The sequence below is a fragment of the Sphaerodactylus townsendi genome, linkage group LG08, assembly GCF_021028975.2.
Source record: "Sphaerodactylus townsendi isolate TG3544 linkage group LG08, MPM_Stown_v2.3, whole genome shotgun sequence".
In the NCBI taxonomy this organism is placed as follows: domain Eukaryota; kingdom Metazoa; phylum Chordata; class Lepidosauria; order Squamata; family Sphaerodactylidae; genus Sphaerodactylus; species Sphaerodactylus townsendi.
Window position 1 is genome coordinate 6,980,275 of NC_059432.1, and position 13,171 is coordinate 6,993,445.

A 13,171-nucleotide genomic window follows, 5' to 3' on the forward strand; every position below is an offset into this window, starting at 1 on the left:
AACCCCACTGATTTTCATGCGAAGAACTAAAGCGCACTCCTTTACCTGGGAGTAAGCTCGGTTGCTGGCAATGGGGCTTGCTTCTGAGTAAACCCTCCTAAGGTCGTGATTCACCCATTGGAAGAGATGCACGGTTGCTTCAAAGCAAAGCCACCGACTACCACCAAGCTTACTCCCGAGTAACACATGCCTCTGAGCCAACCGTTTCCTCTAAACTAAAACCTCAGTATTCAGGTTAAATTGCCATGTTGGCACTTTGCGATAAATAAGTGGGTTTTGGGTTGCAGTTTGGGCACTCAGTCTCGAAAAGGTTCGCCATCACTGACATAGATTCTATAATTCAGTATCTCCTGTCTATTTATACAATCACATGGCATTTAAATACTATACAAGGTGAACTCAGTCGGTCTCTTCAGAATATGTACTAAGTTGCATGTGACGCTGAAAAGATAGCTAATATTTCTGTACAAATATACGAGCTAATCAAACCCCAGTTGGTTTGACCTCAGGAGTTCCTTCTCTCTGGCCTGATCACTTTCGCTGAGACCTGCGGGGATGGGGCGGGATACAAATCCAATACATACATACATAAGTTACTAATATAAAGTGTCCAGTCTCTGAAGGCATATTGGTCCCCTTCTCCTGGACCACTAGAGGCAGCTTGCTCACATCCCCAGTGTTCGTCCTCACAGAGCGATGGGAACGCTTAAATACTAGATATACTACTTATAGAAAATGAAGATAGCTATTCTTTTACATTCCATGAAATTGTTCTGTTTGGCATTTCATGTTAACTTTGTTTAAATGATACTTGGTTTTTTTCAGTGAGTCAGGCATTTAGGTTTGTAAAAAAGTATGGATTGCAAATTTTTCCCAAACTACCCCCCACCCCATCTTCAAAATTACAGGAAATTTTACATCTCTGGGTCCTTGCTATCGAAGGAATCCAGCATACTTTTGGGCTGATCTAGTAGCAAAGAGCCAAAGTGGCGTAGTGCTTAAGAGTGGCCATTTGTCTCCCCGTTCCTCCACATGAAGCCTGCTGGGTGACCTTATGCCAGCTGTTCTCTCAGAACTCTGCCCATGCAGGGACAGACAATGGCAAGTCACATTCAAATGTCTCTCAACATGAACACTGTACAAGGTTGCCAAATGTTAGCTTATAAGTCACCACCGAAAGATTGGCAGGAACTCCATCTTGTTGGCAGAGAGCCCCATATGTTAATTACATGAGGCTGGAGGAAGTAGTTTCTTTTACCTTTTTACCTTGCTGACTTAATTTCAGACCCCGGGTCCGAAAATAATAGACACTGTAGATTTGGTCTGTAGTCTTTATTTAGCACCTGAAGGTAAGCATCAACAAAGAAGTTTCTGAAAAGCCCGCACACACCCTCTGCCTATATCCCCTAGAGCAGTGATGGCGAACCTTTTCGAGACCGAGTGCCCAAATTGCAACCCAAAACCCACTTATTTATCACAAAGTGCCAACACGGCAATTTAACCTGAATACTGAGGTTTTAGTGTAGAAAAAATGGTTGGCTCCGAGGCGCACGTTACTCGGGAGTAAGCTTGGTGAAGCAACCGTGCAATGCTTCGAATGGGTGAATCACGACCCTAGGAGGGTTTACTCAGAAGCAAGACCCATTGCCAGCAACCGAGCTTACTCCCAGGTAAAGGATCATGCCCAGGCTAGTCTAGATATGTTTGTGTGTGGGGGGGGGGGGTGATTTTCTGCCTCCCGCACATGATGAACTCTGTGCACGTGTGCCCACAGAAAGGGCTCTGAGTGCCACCTCTGGCACCCGTGCCATAGGTTCGCCATCACTGCCCTAGAGCTCCCCACCTCCCATAGCCAAATGGCTCTACTCTACCCATTGAACAAGGCACAAAAAAACTGGGAACAGTTCGCACTTGATAAATGGCTGTTCTTTGATAACTGAACACTTGCAGTGAAGAAAGCCTCACAGTTCCCTTGCAAATGTCTGCCACCCGCAACCGTCAGGCGCAGGCCTGACACTTCGGTCCCGAGTTACTAGATCTTGAGGAGGGATACATTTCTTGAGCTTACTTGGGGGAGAGGGGTGTGCTTTTAATGACTGGCTTTTTATATGTAGTTCCAGAAACTGGACCATCTCCTTTGAGACTCTTTAAAAATTTCCTCCATAGGAAGAACCACAGACTTTTTCACGTCATTCAGATCCAGGCAGCTGTTTTTTCTACACCTTGGGAAATGTACTCAGTTCAGGCTTCTTTGCAAAGTGCAGTAGCCACCACGAAACAGAACGGAAGGAGAAAGGAACGTGTTTTTATTTCTTTTTTAACCCCCTTAAACTAACCCAAAGCTTCTTCTCTCCAGAATTTCTACTGGAAGTACTTGATAGTGGATGAGGGGCACAGGATTAAGAACATGAACTGTCGTCTCATCAAAGAATTGAAACAGTTTAGGACAGACAATAAGCTGCTGTTGACGGGCACGCCCTTGCAAAACAATTTGTCCGAACTTTGGTCCCTGCTGAACTTCCTGCTTCCCGATGTCTTTGATGACTTGAGAAGGTAAGTAGCCACCTGTGCTTTTGGGGCGGAGCCCTCTGGTGTCTCATTTGAGCATTGGAGTGAACCTTGACAAATAATCTCAGAAGAACTTTAATGGGTTTATGAAATGTTTTTATATTTTGAGACACATTTTGTGAATGTTAAAAAATAACCTCTAAGTAAGCAATCTTTCCTTGGCGGAAGGAGTCCTTGCTTAGCCTAGGCCACTGAGCCTGCATTTCCTCTCTTGTTGGACATATATGACCACAGAGACCTTCAGCGTGGTATCTGAGGGCACCACGGCACCTTCTTGCCCCTTTCCTGCTGACTTCCAAGGGTTGCTGTGTGTGACTGAAGATAAACTGGCAGCAGACCGAAAAAGGAAAAAAGAGCTGCCAAGTGACAGCTTAACCATTTGAATTAAGTAAAAAATACAGGATAAAATAAGCTCATTAATCCACACATAGGATGTGGAACAAGACGATAGAAATAGATAATGCAGACTTTACAGATGTATGAATATAAAAAACAAATACTGACAAGAGTTCTTTTTGCTGAACATTTCTACAGACAGCAATTAAGTTCTTTTATTGAGTGGAGAATGATGGAACATTTTTTATACAGAGATTAGCTGAGCAAGGTCAGATGTCCCAGATCAGAATTTAACTCTTCTATTAGTTACATTTATGGTACAATTATGTCTTTGTGGGTTCCCCTGATGAAACGTAAGCAGAGAAATGTGTGGAAGCTGCACATGACAACCAAGGAGGCGCCAGTCCCCGGGCATCTTTTTCTTTTTTTAGTTTGCTGACACATTGCTTGGTGTATCCCTATTTTTTTCTTCTCTGGGATAAGCTGGGCATTATCAGAATTCTAAAGGTGCCCACAGGCTGAGAAAGGGTGGGGACCCCTGCTGTAGCAAAGGCTGGCAATTTCATTGACATGACCAGGTATTCCTGAGCTGCCTTTCCACCGAATACGATCCTCCAGTCAGTTATCAGTATTTGGGCATGACAGCACTGCATATGCCTAGATTTTAAGTGTCAGATGTATTGTCTTCAGAACACTGTCTTTAAAAAGCAAACTTCTGGAGCTTATCATCGGCCAGTAGCATAGAGTAGATAAAGCAAATGTGTACAAATTTAGGTACAATAGACTGCAGAACTCTGCTTAGCACAGCAGAATTTTTTAAAATGTGGAAAACATGCATCGTCACCATGTTTGTAAAATATATTTTACTGTGTTTTCTTCCTAGCTTTGAGTCCTGGTTTGACATTACCAGTATTTCTGAAACTGCTGAAGATATCGTTGCCAAAGAAAGAGAGCAGAATGTCTTGCACATGCTGCACCAGGTATGGCTGGTTTTCATAGAGTTGATGGAAATATATTAATGGCTGTTTTTGTTGTTGTTGCCTGGAATTCTGCTTTTTTTCAACCTCTGTTTACAGCAGAGTAGGCTAAAATAAGCACGCCCACTTTTGTATATCTGTGGTTTGTAGCCCGTCTTCATGTTCATGCATAGTTACGTGAAAAGTATATGTGCTCAACAATTGGGCCAATAATAAAAGCATAGTAATAAAAAGCTGTGCAGTGGGTTCTGTGTCAGGTCCTGATCCCCAGTTTGCTCCGGAAGCCCCCTGGCTGCCCTTGCATTTTTTTCATCTTTAAACTCTAGATCTTGACGCCTTTCTTACTGAGGAGGCTAAAATCAGATGTTACTTTGGAGGTTCCTCCCAAGCGCGAAGTTGTCGTCTACGCGCCTCTTGTGAAGAAACAAGAAACATTCTACATGGCCATAGTCAACAAGACGATTCGGAAGTTGTTGGGAGACGACCAGGTATTTGCCACGGGTGCTCTTCTGCCCCGCGGGTCTGAGAACCTTCTGCGTGCTCGGCAGGCGCTCTTCTGCCACAAAGCCTTTATCGGAGTTAGCAGAACCCCAGAGGCCAATTTAGCTCCTCTCCCTTGAAGAATATTGTGCCCTCCTTGCGATTTCTTTCTTCCTGCTGGAACCTGGCGAGGGGCAGCTGTGGAAGCTACTTTTCTTCTTCTACAGGAACCAGTCATTGAATTGAACTCTGCAGGCCGGCCAAAGCGTCGAAGTCGGAAGCTGGTTAACTATCGTGAACCTGGTGAAGATGATTTCCCTGATGAACTGGAAGTATTGATCAGCAAACGGCAAGAGGAAGTTGAAAAAGAGAGGTTCTTATCCTAAATGTGACTTCACTCATTTATAGTGTGCCGTTACACTGCCCAATCTGGTAGCGGGTCTTGAAGATAGTTTTTATAAAAAGTGATTTTGTACAAATGAGAGAACAGTCTGCCAGCCGTTAGAATAAGTGTGATGCGTTCCTGAAGGCTTTCATGGCTGGAATCAACTGGCTGTTGTGAGTTTTCTGGGCGGTGTGGCCGTGGTCTGGTAGTTTTTGCTTCTAACGTTTTGCCCGCATCTATGGCTGGCATCTTCAGAGACATGTCATAGCAAGATGTGTCACATGTCTTTGTGCCTCGGAGAGAAACACATCTTGCTGTGACATACCTCTGAAGCTGCCAGCCATAAATGTAGGTGAAATCATAGAATCATAGGGTTGGAAGAGACCCCAAGGGCCATCAAGTCCAACCCCCTGCCATGCAGGAACAGACAATCAAAGCACTCCCGACATATGTTCATCCAGCCTCTGTTTAAAAACCTCCAGAGAAGGAGACTCCACCACTCTCCAAGGAAGTGTATTCCACTGTCCAACAGTCCTAACTGTCAGGAGGTTTTTCCTGATGTTTAGATGGAATCTCTTTTCTTGTACTTTGAATCAATTGCTCCATGTCCTAGTCTCTGAATCAGCAGAAAACAAGCTTGCTCCCTCTTCAACATGACATCCCTTCAAATATTTAAACATAGCTATCATGTCACCCCTTAACTTTCTCTTTTCCAAACTAAACATACCCAGCTCCCTAAGTCTCTCCTCGTAGGGCATGGATTCCAGACCTTTTACCATTTTGGTCGCCCTCCTCTGCACCCATTCCAGTTTGTCAATATCCTTCTTGAATTGCAGTGCCCAGAATTGAACACAGTATGCCTGGTGAGGTCTGACCAGTGCAGAATAGAGTGGTACTATTACTTCCCTTGATCCAGACAGCATACTCCTGTTGATGCAGCCCAGAATCGCATTTGCTTTCTTGGCTGCTGCATCCCACTGCTGACTCATGTTCAGCTCGTGATCTACTAAGACTCCCAGATCCCTTTCACATATAGTGTTGTCAAGCCAGGTGTCACCTATCTTATATCTGTGCATTTCATTTTTTCTGCCTAAGTGATGAATCTTACATTCATCTCGTTGAAGTTCATTTTGCTAACTTTGGCCCATCTCTTTAACCTGTCCAGGTCATTTTGAATCCTGACTCTGTCCTCTGGGGTATTAGCTACCCCTCCTATTTTGATGTCATCTGCAAGTTTGATTAGCATGCCCTCTATTTCTTTATCCAAGTCATTGATAAAAATATTGAATAGGACTGGGCCCAGGACAGAACCATGTGGCATCCCACCAGTGGCATAACTAGGCAAACCGGAGCCCCTGGGCAAAACCTGAGTTTGATGTCCCCCAGGCGTGTGCCTGGTGCAACGCGCACCCCCCTGCTCCCTTGTAGCTACGCCCAGTGGCATATCTAGGCAAACTGGAGTTTGGCTCCCCACCCCATGGGCAGCCGCCCTCCCCCACTGTGACCAAGCAATGATTTTTTACACCAGGTCGTTTCAAAGTCACCATCACATTATAGAACATGCCCCAACTCACAAATCTGAACACAGCAATAGGCTTTCAAAGTGCTTTCAAAATGTTGTATTACTGCTATGAAAACATTTTATGGTGTTGTATCCAGTCCCCCCAATTGGGGGAAACAGCATCACTTTCAATGTTATTTAAACTGGGAACCCCAGATTCTGCCTTTAAGGTGAATTTAAAAGGAGAATCTGGGCTCCCTAGTTTAAACAAGTGATGCTGGAATCCACCCCCAAACAGCATCATTTCACTGCTATGTCTTACAGTGTAATTTGTTCCCACATGGATCAGAAAGAAGGAGTAACGATCAGTGGGCGTGTCAGCCTCTCTGACATCTCGGATTTTTGCCCCAGGGAGACAGCACACCTCTCGAGACATCTTGTCAGGCCTGCAAATGACTGTTTCTGTTCAAGGAGTCTCCCACCACCACCACATGTCTTTCCTGGGGTTTTGCAGGTACCATTTCATGGGCTGAGCCTTCTGACACCTGAACATTTTCTTAGGGCTGACTCTGTTGCTCCTGTTGCTCCTCACTGACAAGGGAAAGAACTTCAAATCCATTTTGTAGATTCACTCACAGAATGCTTCCTGGTCCCTCTGCTTCTTTGAGTCACATTCCTCTAATTCCCCACCTTTGGTATTTGAAATCAGAGAGATCCCCTGTGGATTCCACACCTATTACTATCTGCTCCGTTCTGTCCAGGAAACATTAATATGTTCTGAAGTGTATATACTTGCGCCTCTAGCTGCAGGACCTTCTCTTCCAAAAGAGCAACCAGCTTACACTTGCTGCAGGTGTAAATACCCACATTGCCCAGCAAGAAAACAAACATCCCACAGCTATTGCAGGTGACTGCAACTCCCTGACTATCCATATTTAGTCATTTTCAATAGTGTTTCCTTCACAAAGTCTTGCCTATTTAACCAAGGACTTGTTCGCTGAGCTCCAGACTCTAACTCATCTTCTATTGTCTCCCTCAAGGTTGCTGCTTACTAACAAACAAAAAAACTGCAGGCGCTGCTTGGCCCATGCTGCTACCTTAATGAGAGTACTGAAGACAGCTGAATGGCAGTTAAATAGAGGTGGTGACTCACTAGAAGCCCCACCTCTGAGAAGCCTGAGGCAAGCACACAGCCAGGACAAAGTAAAACTCTCTCACACACAAAAGCTTTCCCAAACCCTCAAAAAGCAAACACACAAGCCCTCCAAAAATCCAAAAAGTAAAAATTTGACCCTAAGAATACCCCTCAAAAACCACAGCTCACCTTTTGGCTTCCTTCCTGCTCCTTTTCTGCTTCCTCCCAGAGTCCAGGATGTGCGCCTCAATGAGAGTTAGGAGCAAAATGTTAGAAGCAAACGCTACCAGACAATGCCACATACCCCAGAAAACCCACAACAGCCAGAATAAATGTGTTATTGACTCTTACAAAAATCCCTGTAATTAAGAGCAGGAATAACACACACGTGATGCTGCTTTCTCGTTGTGCCCGTGGAGTGTTCAATAATGAGACTGATTTTGGATGATTTCTTTATTATGAAACAGCATCAGGAATAGGTATTTAAACTTCTATTGCCAGAGCTAAAGCATAAGCAGCAAAGCGACCTCCATTACACCCCATGTCATGCCGCCACATCACACAACACCACGCCTGCCGACCACTTCCCAAGGGGGGATGGCAGCGTGTTCAGAAATCCTCTGGACATAGACTCTTGTTTCTGAACAGCCCAGGGGCACAACAGCCTCCCCCAGGGTCAGAAGAACCCACATTCCACAATACTGAGAGAGCTACAACAGCAGGTGTCTGAGGCATTGCTTGGGAATCAAAAGGACAGCCACCGTAATTAAGAGGAAGAGGGGAGAGAAAGGATCCCACGTCCCGACTGGGAGACCTGGCAGGATCAAATCAGACATGGGCTGATCATGACACTTCTACCGACTCAGACCCTTTCTCTATCAGGGTCAGTATTGTCTGCTCCGACTGGCAGCCGCTCTCCAGGTTCTCAGGCAGAAGAGGTCTTTCCCATCATCATCTGCTGCTTGGTCTTTTTAACTGGGGGGCTGAACCTAGGGCCTTTTGCATGCCAAGCAGATGCCATGCCTGCTCTCCAGTGTTATGTATCAGTTGGTTTTGATCTGCATTTGAGTCGTGCTGATGATGTCGTGCTTACGTATAATTTGCAAGGCCCATGGTAGAAATGAACCAGCCTTTGGACTCAGAAATCAACCTGAAGATGCAGAACATTATGATGGTGTTAAGGAAATGCTGCAACCACCCATATCTTATTGAGTATCCACTGGACCCTGCCACACAGCAGTTTAAGGTAAGGGAGCTTTCTGATGTTGGTATTCTGTTGGCTGGTTGGGAGTGTATTTCTTCTGATTTTCTTGAAGAGCAGCTGTCATTGTATTGTCTCTCTTTTTGCAATTGAAAGCGCAGTAGTGTTTGTATACATTTGTCTTTAAAACATCTGTTTCTTCGTAAAAATGTTTGTGGTGTAGATATTCCACGTAGAGCAGTGTTTCATGTCTGGGGCCGGTAGGACCTCTGCCTGCATTTGTTTGCCTTCTCTGGACAGAGTCAAGGCTAATGGTACATGTCCCTCCAGTTGCTAAGCATTCGTACCTCACAAATCTTGTTGGTTCCTACGATGATGTTGGGTTCTGATCCATCTGTTCTCCTGCAGACCAACACACCTGCTCTCTGAAACTGCCCTAATTGTGTTTTTCTGGTGTCAAGGTTGACGAGGATCTTGTGAAGAATTCAGGCAAGTTCTTGCTCCTGGATCGCATGCTGCCAGAACTAAAGAAGCGGGGGCACAAGGTATTTTTCCATTTCTTGTGTCAAGACATTGCTCAGAAACCTCATGTGAAAAGTTAATTAGTCTTCTTTATTCCATAGGTGCTGGTATTCTCACAGATGACCAAAATGCTGGACATCCTGATGGACTACTGCTATCTGAGGGACTTCCAGTTCAGCCGCCTGGACGGAACGATGTCTTATGCAGAGAGGGAAGAAAATGTAGGTGATGTCTTCCTTGGAAAGGCCTTGGCCGCCTCTCTTGCTGGTTCTGATGCTCCTTTATACAACGCCGCAAATAAATTTATCAATGATGCAGAAATACAGAGGCCCAGCTGGAGATAAGCAGAAGCCATTCCACTGTTAGGAGGTGATCATAGGAATCACTGTGTGTGTAGTATTATTTGTAAATTCTATCTTTAACTTTTCATTTTCTGTACTATTAAAGAAAACAGAATTTACAAATGATAATAATGAACTATACATAGATAACATGGATATTAACATTTATAACATTATATTTTAAAGAGACCCTTTACTGTTGTGCATCCATTTATGAAAATGTCATTCTTATTTTTAATCTGGCTTATATATTAAAGTAAAGTTTCCCCTTCAGTCATGTTCGACCCTGGGGTACCACTGCAAGCTATGTGGTTATTTGATTTTCCCAAATGATCATCAGTTTGGGCTGAGTCATGATGCGTGGGGGTGCAGCATGGGCTGATGCTTTGTCTGAAACCGAGGGCACAACAAATCTTCTCTTTGCCCTGTTCTGAAATTTCCCAGATTTTGGCTTATGGTGTCCTTGCAGCATAGGGACTGCCCCCCTCCCCAGTCAAAGTATGGAAGCTGGCTGTGGGTTAGGTGGGGGAGAGGGAGCCTGCAATGTTAGAGTAGCAAATTAATGCAAGTAGAACTTCCATGTAGTGGCCCTAATAGCCCAGGCTAGACCAGTCCTGTTTAAACTTGAAAGCTAAGCAGGGTTAACCATGGTTAGTATTTAGATAAGAGACCTCTAAGTGCTACCAGGGTCATGGTGATGATGATGATTTATTCGATTTGATAGACCGCTCTATCCCCGAAGGGCAAACCTGCAGAGACAGGCAGTGGCAAACCACCTCTGAGCATCTCGTGCCTTGAAAACCCCATGTGGAAGTCACTATGGGTTGGTTATGGTTTAATGGCATACTTTACCTTACCTTAGAAATTGCACACTCTCCCACAACTGGTGAGGAAGGAAGTTGGAAGCCAAAACGTGTTGGCAGTGATGGAATGCAATGGGGAGATGCCGCTCTGCCTCGTAGCTAAAGGAGACTGCATCTCTCTGGGAATTTTGAAAGAGACGCTGACTTTCCTTCCTGTGACGTATTGTTTGTGGTCTCTTTGGAGGAGAGCATTCTTCTTAAAATTGCTATTTGTTTCTTTTGTAGATGCATAATTTTAACACCGACCCAGAGATTTTTATCTTCCTGCTGAGCACACGGGCTGGAGGTCTTGGTATTAATTTGACAGCTGCTGACACCGTCATCATTTATGACAGCGACTGGGTATGTTTTACATACCAGCAAAATTGTGGGCTATGAGCAAAATTTCCATCCACACCGGGAGCTTTGGGATCCCTTTCTTGTGGCAATGACCCCAGTCCATCCCTGAAACTGGCAGCATCTTTGGAAATGTTCTTCTGGTGTCATGCAGTGATGAGGCAGGTGCCTGAACAGAACACCCACAGCCCTGTTTCCTCCCAGTTCAATTGCATTGAGCCTGGTCGTGAAATGCTTGCCTGACTCCGTTCACACAGGCCTGGATGTACAGCTTGCAAAATTTTTTATTTTTTTATTTATTTATTATTAGATTTTTTATGCCGCCCTCCCCTGTGAGGTTTCTGAAACTCAAAAGTCCGATTAAACTATCTTCTGTTCCTTGGCCTCCTCTGTCCAGGCTCAGGCTTGTCCAGGCTTAGCCTATAGTATACTCTGTCCAGGAGCAGCAGTGGCATAGTGGCGAAGAGCAGGGGGTTACTCTAATCTGGAGGAACCGGGTTTGATTCTCCGCTCTGCCGCCTGAGCTGTGGAGGCTTATCTGGGGAATTCAGATTAGCCTGTGCACTCCCACACACGCCAGCTGGGTGACCTTGGGCTAGTCACAGTTCTTCTGAGCTCTCTTAGCCCCACCTACCTCACAGGGTTGTGAGGGGGGAAGGGCAAGGAGATTGTCAGCCCCTTTGAGTCTCCTCACAGGAGTCCAACTCTTCTTCTTCTTCTTCCAGAAAGACAGTTTTTTGTCAACTGATACAACTTTTTAAAAATATTGGTTATTTTAATATAGTTGATCATTTGTTTTCTGGTGGTTACTTGCTCTAGATCAGGGGTAGGGAACCTTTAACACTCAAAGAGCCATTTGGACCCGTTTTCCACGGGAAAAGAAAACACTTGGAGCCGCAAATAATTTTTGGCATTTAAAATAAAGATAACACTATATATATTGGGGTTTTTTTACCTTTTGCTCCGCTCATTCTGAGAAGCGCATGGATGCATCCGCCCTGCTGCCTGCAGGGTGGGCAAGGATGGGGCCGGTGGCTCGGCCTCGCTGGCCGCCGGGAAAGTGCCCACCCCACTCTAATGGGGCGGGTGAGAGGGGAAGCCCGCAGCATGGCCCAGCCAACCGCGGGCAGTTGGTGTGGCCGCCCTGCTGCCTGCAGGGCGGGCAAGGATGGGGCCGGTGGCTCGGCTCGTGGAGCCACAGTGCAAGGGCAGAAGAGCCGCATGCGGCTCTCGAGCCACAGGTTCCCTACCCCTGCTCTAGATCATGATTTTTCAGGGGAAAGGTGGGCTTATAAATATTTCTGAATAACTATTTTATATAAATACATTATAAATTTATATAAATAAAAAACATCCCAAAAGCAGGCACCATCCCATCTAATCTTGGGTCAGCCTTCCTGGGAAATGCACAGCATAGAATATCCTTCTCAGGTCTAGAGAGGGAATGGGAAGGTGTCACGTTGAATCTTCTCTGTAAGACTCTGGAACTCTTATTGGCTCTGCCGGCCTTCTCCAGTCACTGGGCCGCTTTGTGCTTCCAGAAGGGAAGAGAATCCAGAGAATCTGGCATTACCTGAAAAACCAGTGGAAGTTGACCGAGGTTTAGAGAATGGCTTCTGAGCCTCTTGTGTGTGTGTTTTTCTCTGCCTCAGAATCCTCAGTCTGACATTCAGGCCCAGGACCGGTGTCACCGGATCGGCCAGACCAAGCCAGTGGTCGTCTACCGGTTTGTAACGGCAAACACCATTGACCAGAAGATTGTGGAGAGAGCAGCTGCCAAGAGGAAGTTAGAGAAGCTGGTCATCCACAAAAGTTAGTGAGCATATCAGCCTCTGAATGGTTTGTTTTGCTTCCTTTCAGGGCGTCCAGTGGTTCTGCGTTCTAATCAGCACAATGGAACCTCTGTGTGACCTGGCCAGATGTGCTTGCCGTATGGCCGCTGAAAGTCTTCCTTATTGGGAAGAGCTCAGAGCACTTCTGGGAGAGAGCAAGAGGCGGGGGGGGGGTGAAATTCCCCAGAGATTCAAGAGGATTGAAGGGTGGGAACAACACCATTGACACTGCCTTTTGGACCCTCTGGTGCAGGTGGTCATGGACTGAGCCCCTGCGCAGGCCTGAACCTCCTGGTGCTCAGCGCTGGAAATGAACTTAATACTTCTAGTAGCTGGCTTGCCATGAGCCCCAGGGATTTGGGTGACCCTGTAGGGAAGGGAAATAAAATAGTTCTCTGTAAGAGATAATATAGTTAATGGCTCTTGGCGACAATCTGATCAAATCTTGACATGCAAGGAGGTCACACATCTCCAATGCATCTGTTGGAGGCTTTCTTATGCCAGGTGTGGAGAAATGGCTCCTTCCCCCCTCTCTTTTCTTTTTCCTCCTCCCCTTCTCCAACCAGGTACCATAGATTGGGAGGACTTAGAAATTCCAGATGGACATCAGGGAGGGCCACCTGGGGAAAAGATATCTTGACCCAGCCTGCCCAGGTCAAAGGAGGGTGGGGTCTGATAAATTGCTGGGAGTGGA

General features: G+C 45.7%; 1 protein-coding gene across 1 annotated transcript in view; it reads left to right on the top strand.

Moving 5' to 3' along the window:
* The window catches only part of HELLS (helicase, lymphoid specific), a 38,074-nt gene that overhangs the window by 20,861 nt on the left and 4,042 nt on the right, over positions 1-13,171 (top strand). The window contains exons 11-19 of the mRNA XM_048505138.1: positions 2,357-2,553; positions 3,788-3,884; positions 4,208-4,369; positions 4,589-4,734; positions 8,490-8,628; positions 9,045-9,128; positions 9,207-9,326; positions 10,535-10,651; positions 12,298-12,457. Coding sequence (XP_048361095.1) covers positions 2,357-2,553; positions 3,788-3,884; positions 4,208-4,369; positions 4,589-4,734; positions 8,490-8,628; positions 9,045-9,128; positions 9,207-9,326; positions 10,535-10,651; positions 12,298-12,457 — 1,222 coding nt within the window. The remainder of the gene's footprint in view (positions 1-2,356; positions 2,554-3,787; positions 3,885-4,207; positions 4,370-4,588; positions 4,735-8,489; positions 8,629-9,044; positions 9,129-9,206; positions 9,327-10,534; positions 10,652-12,297; positions 12,458-13,171) is intronic.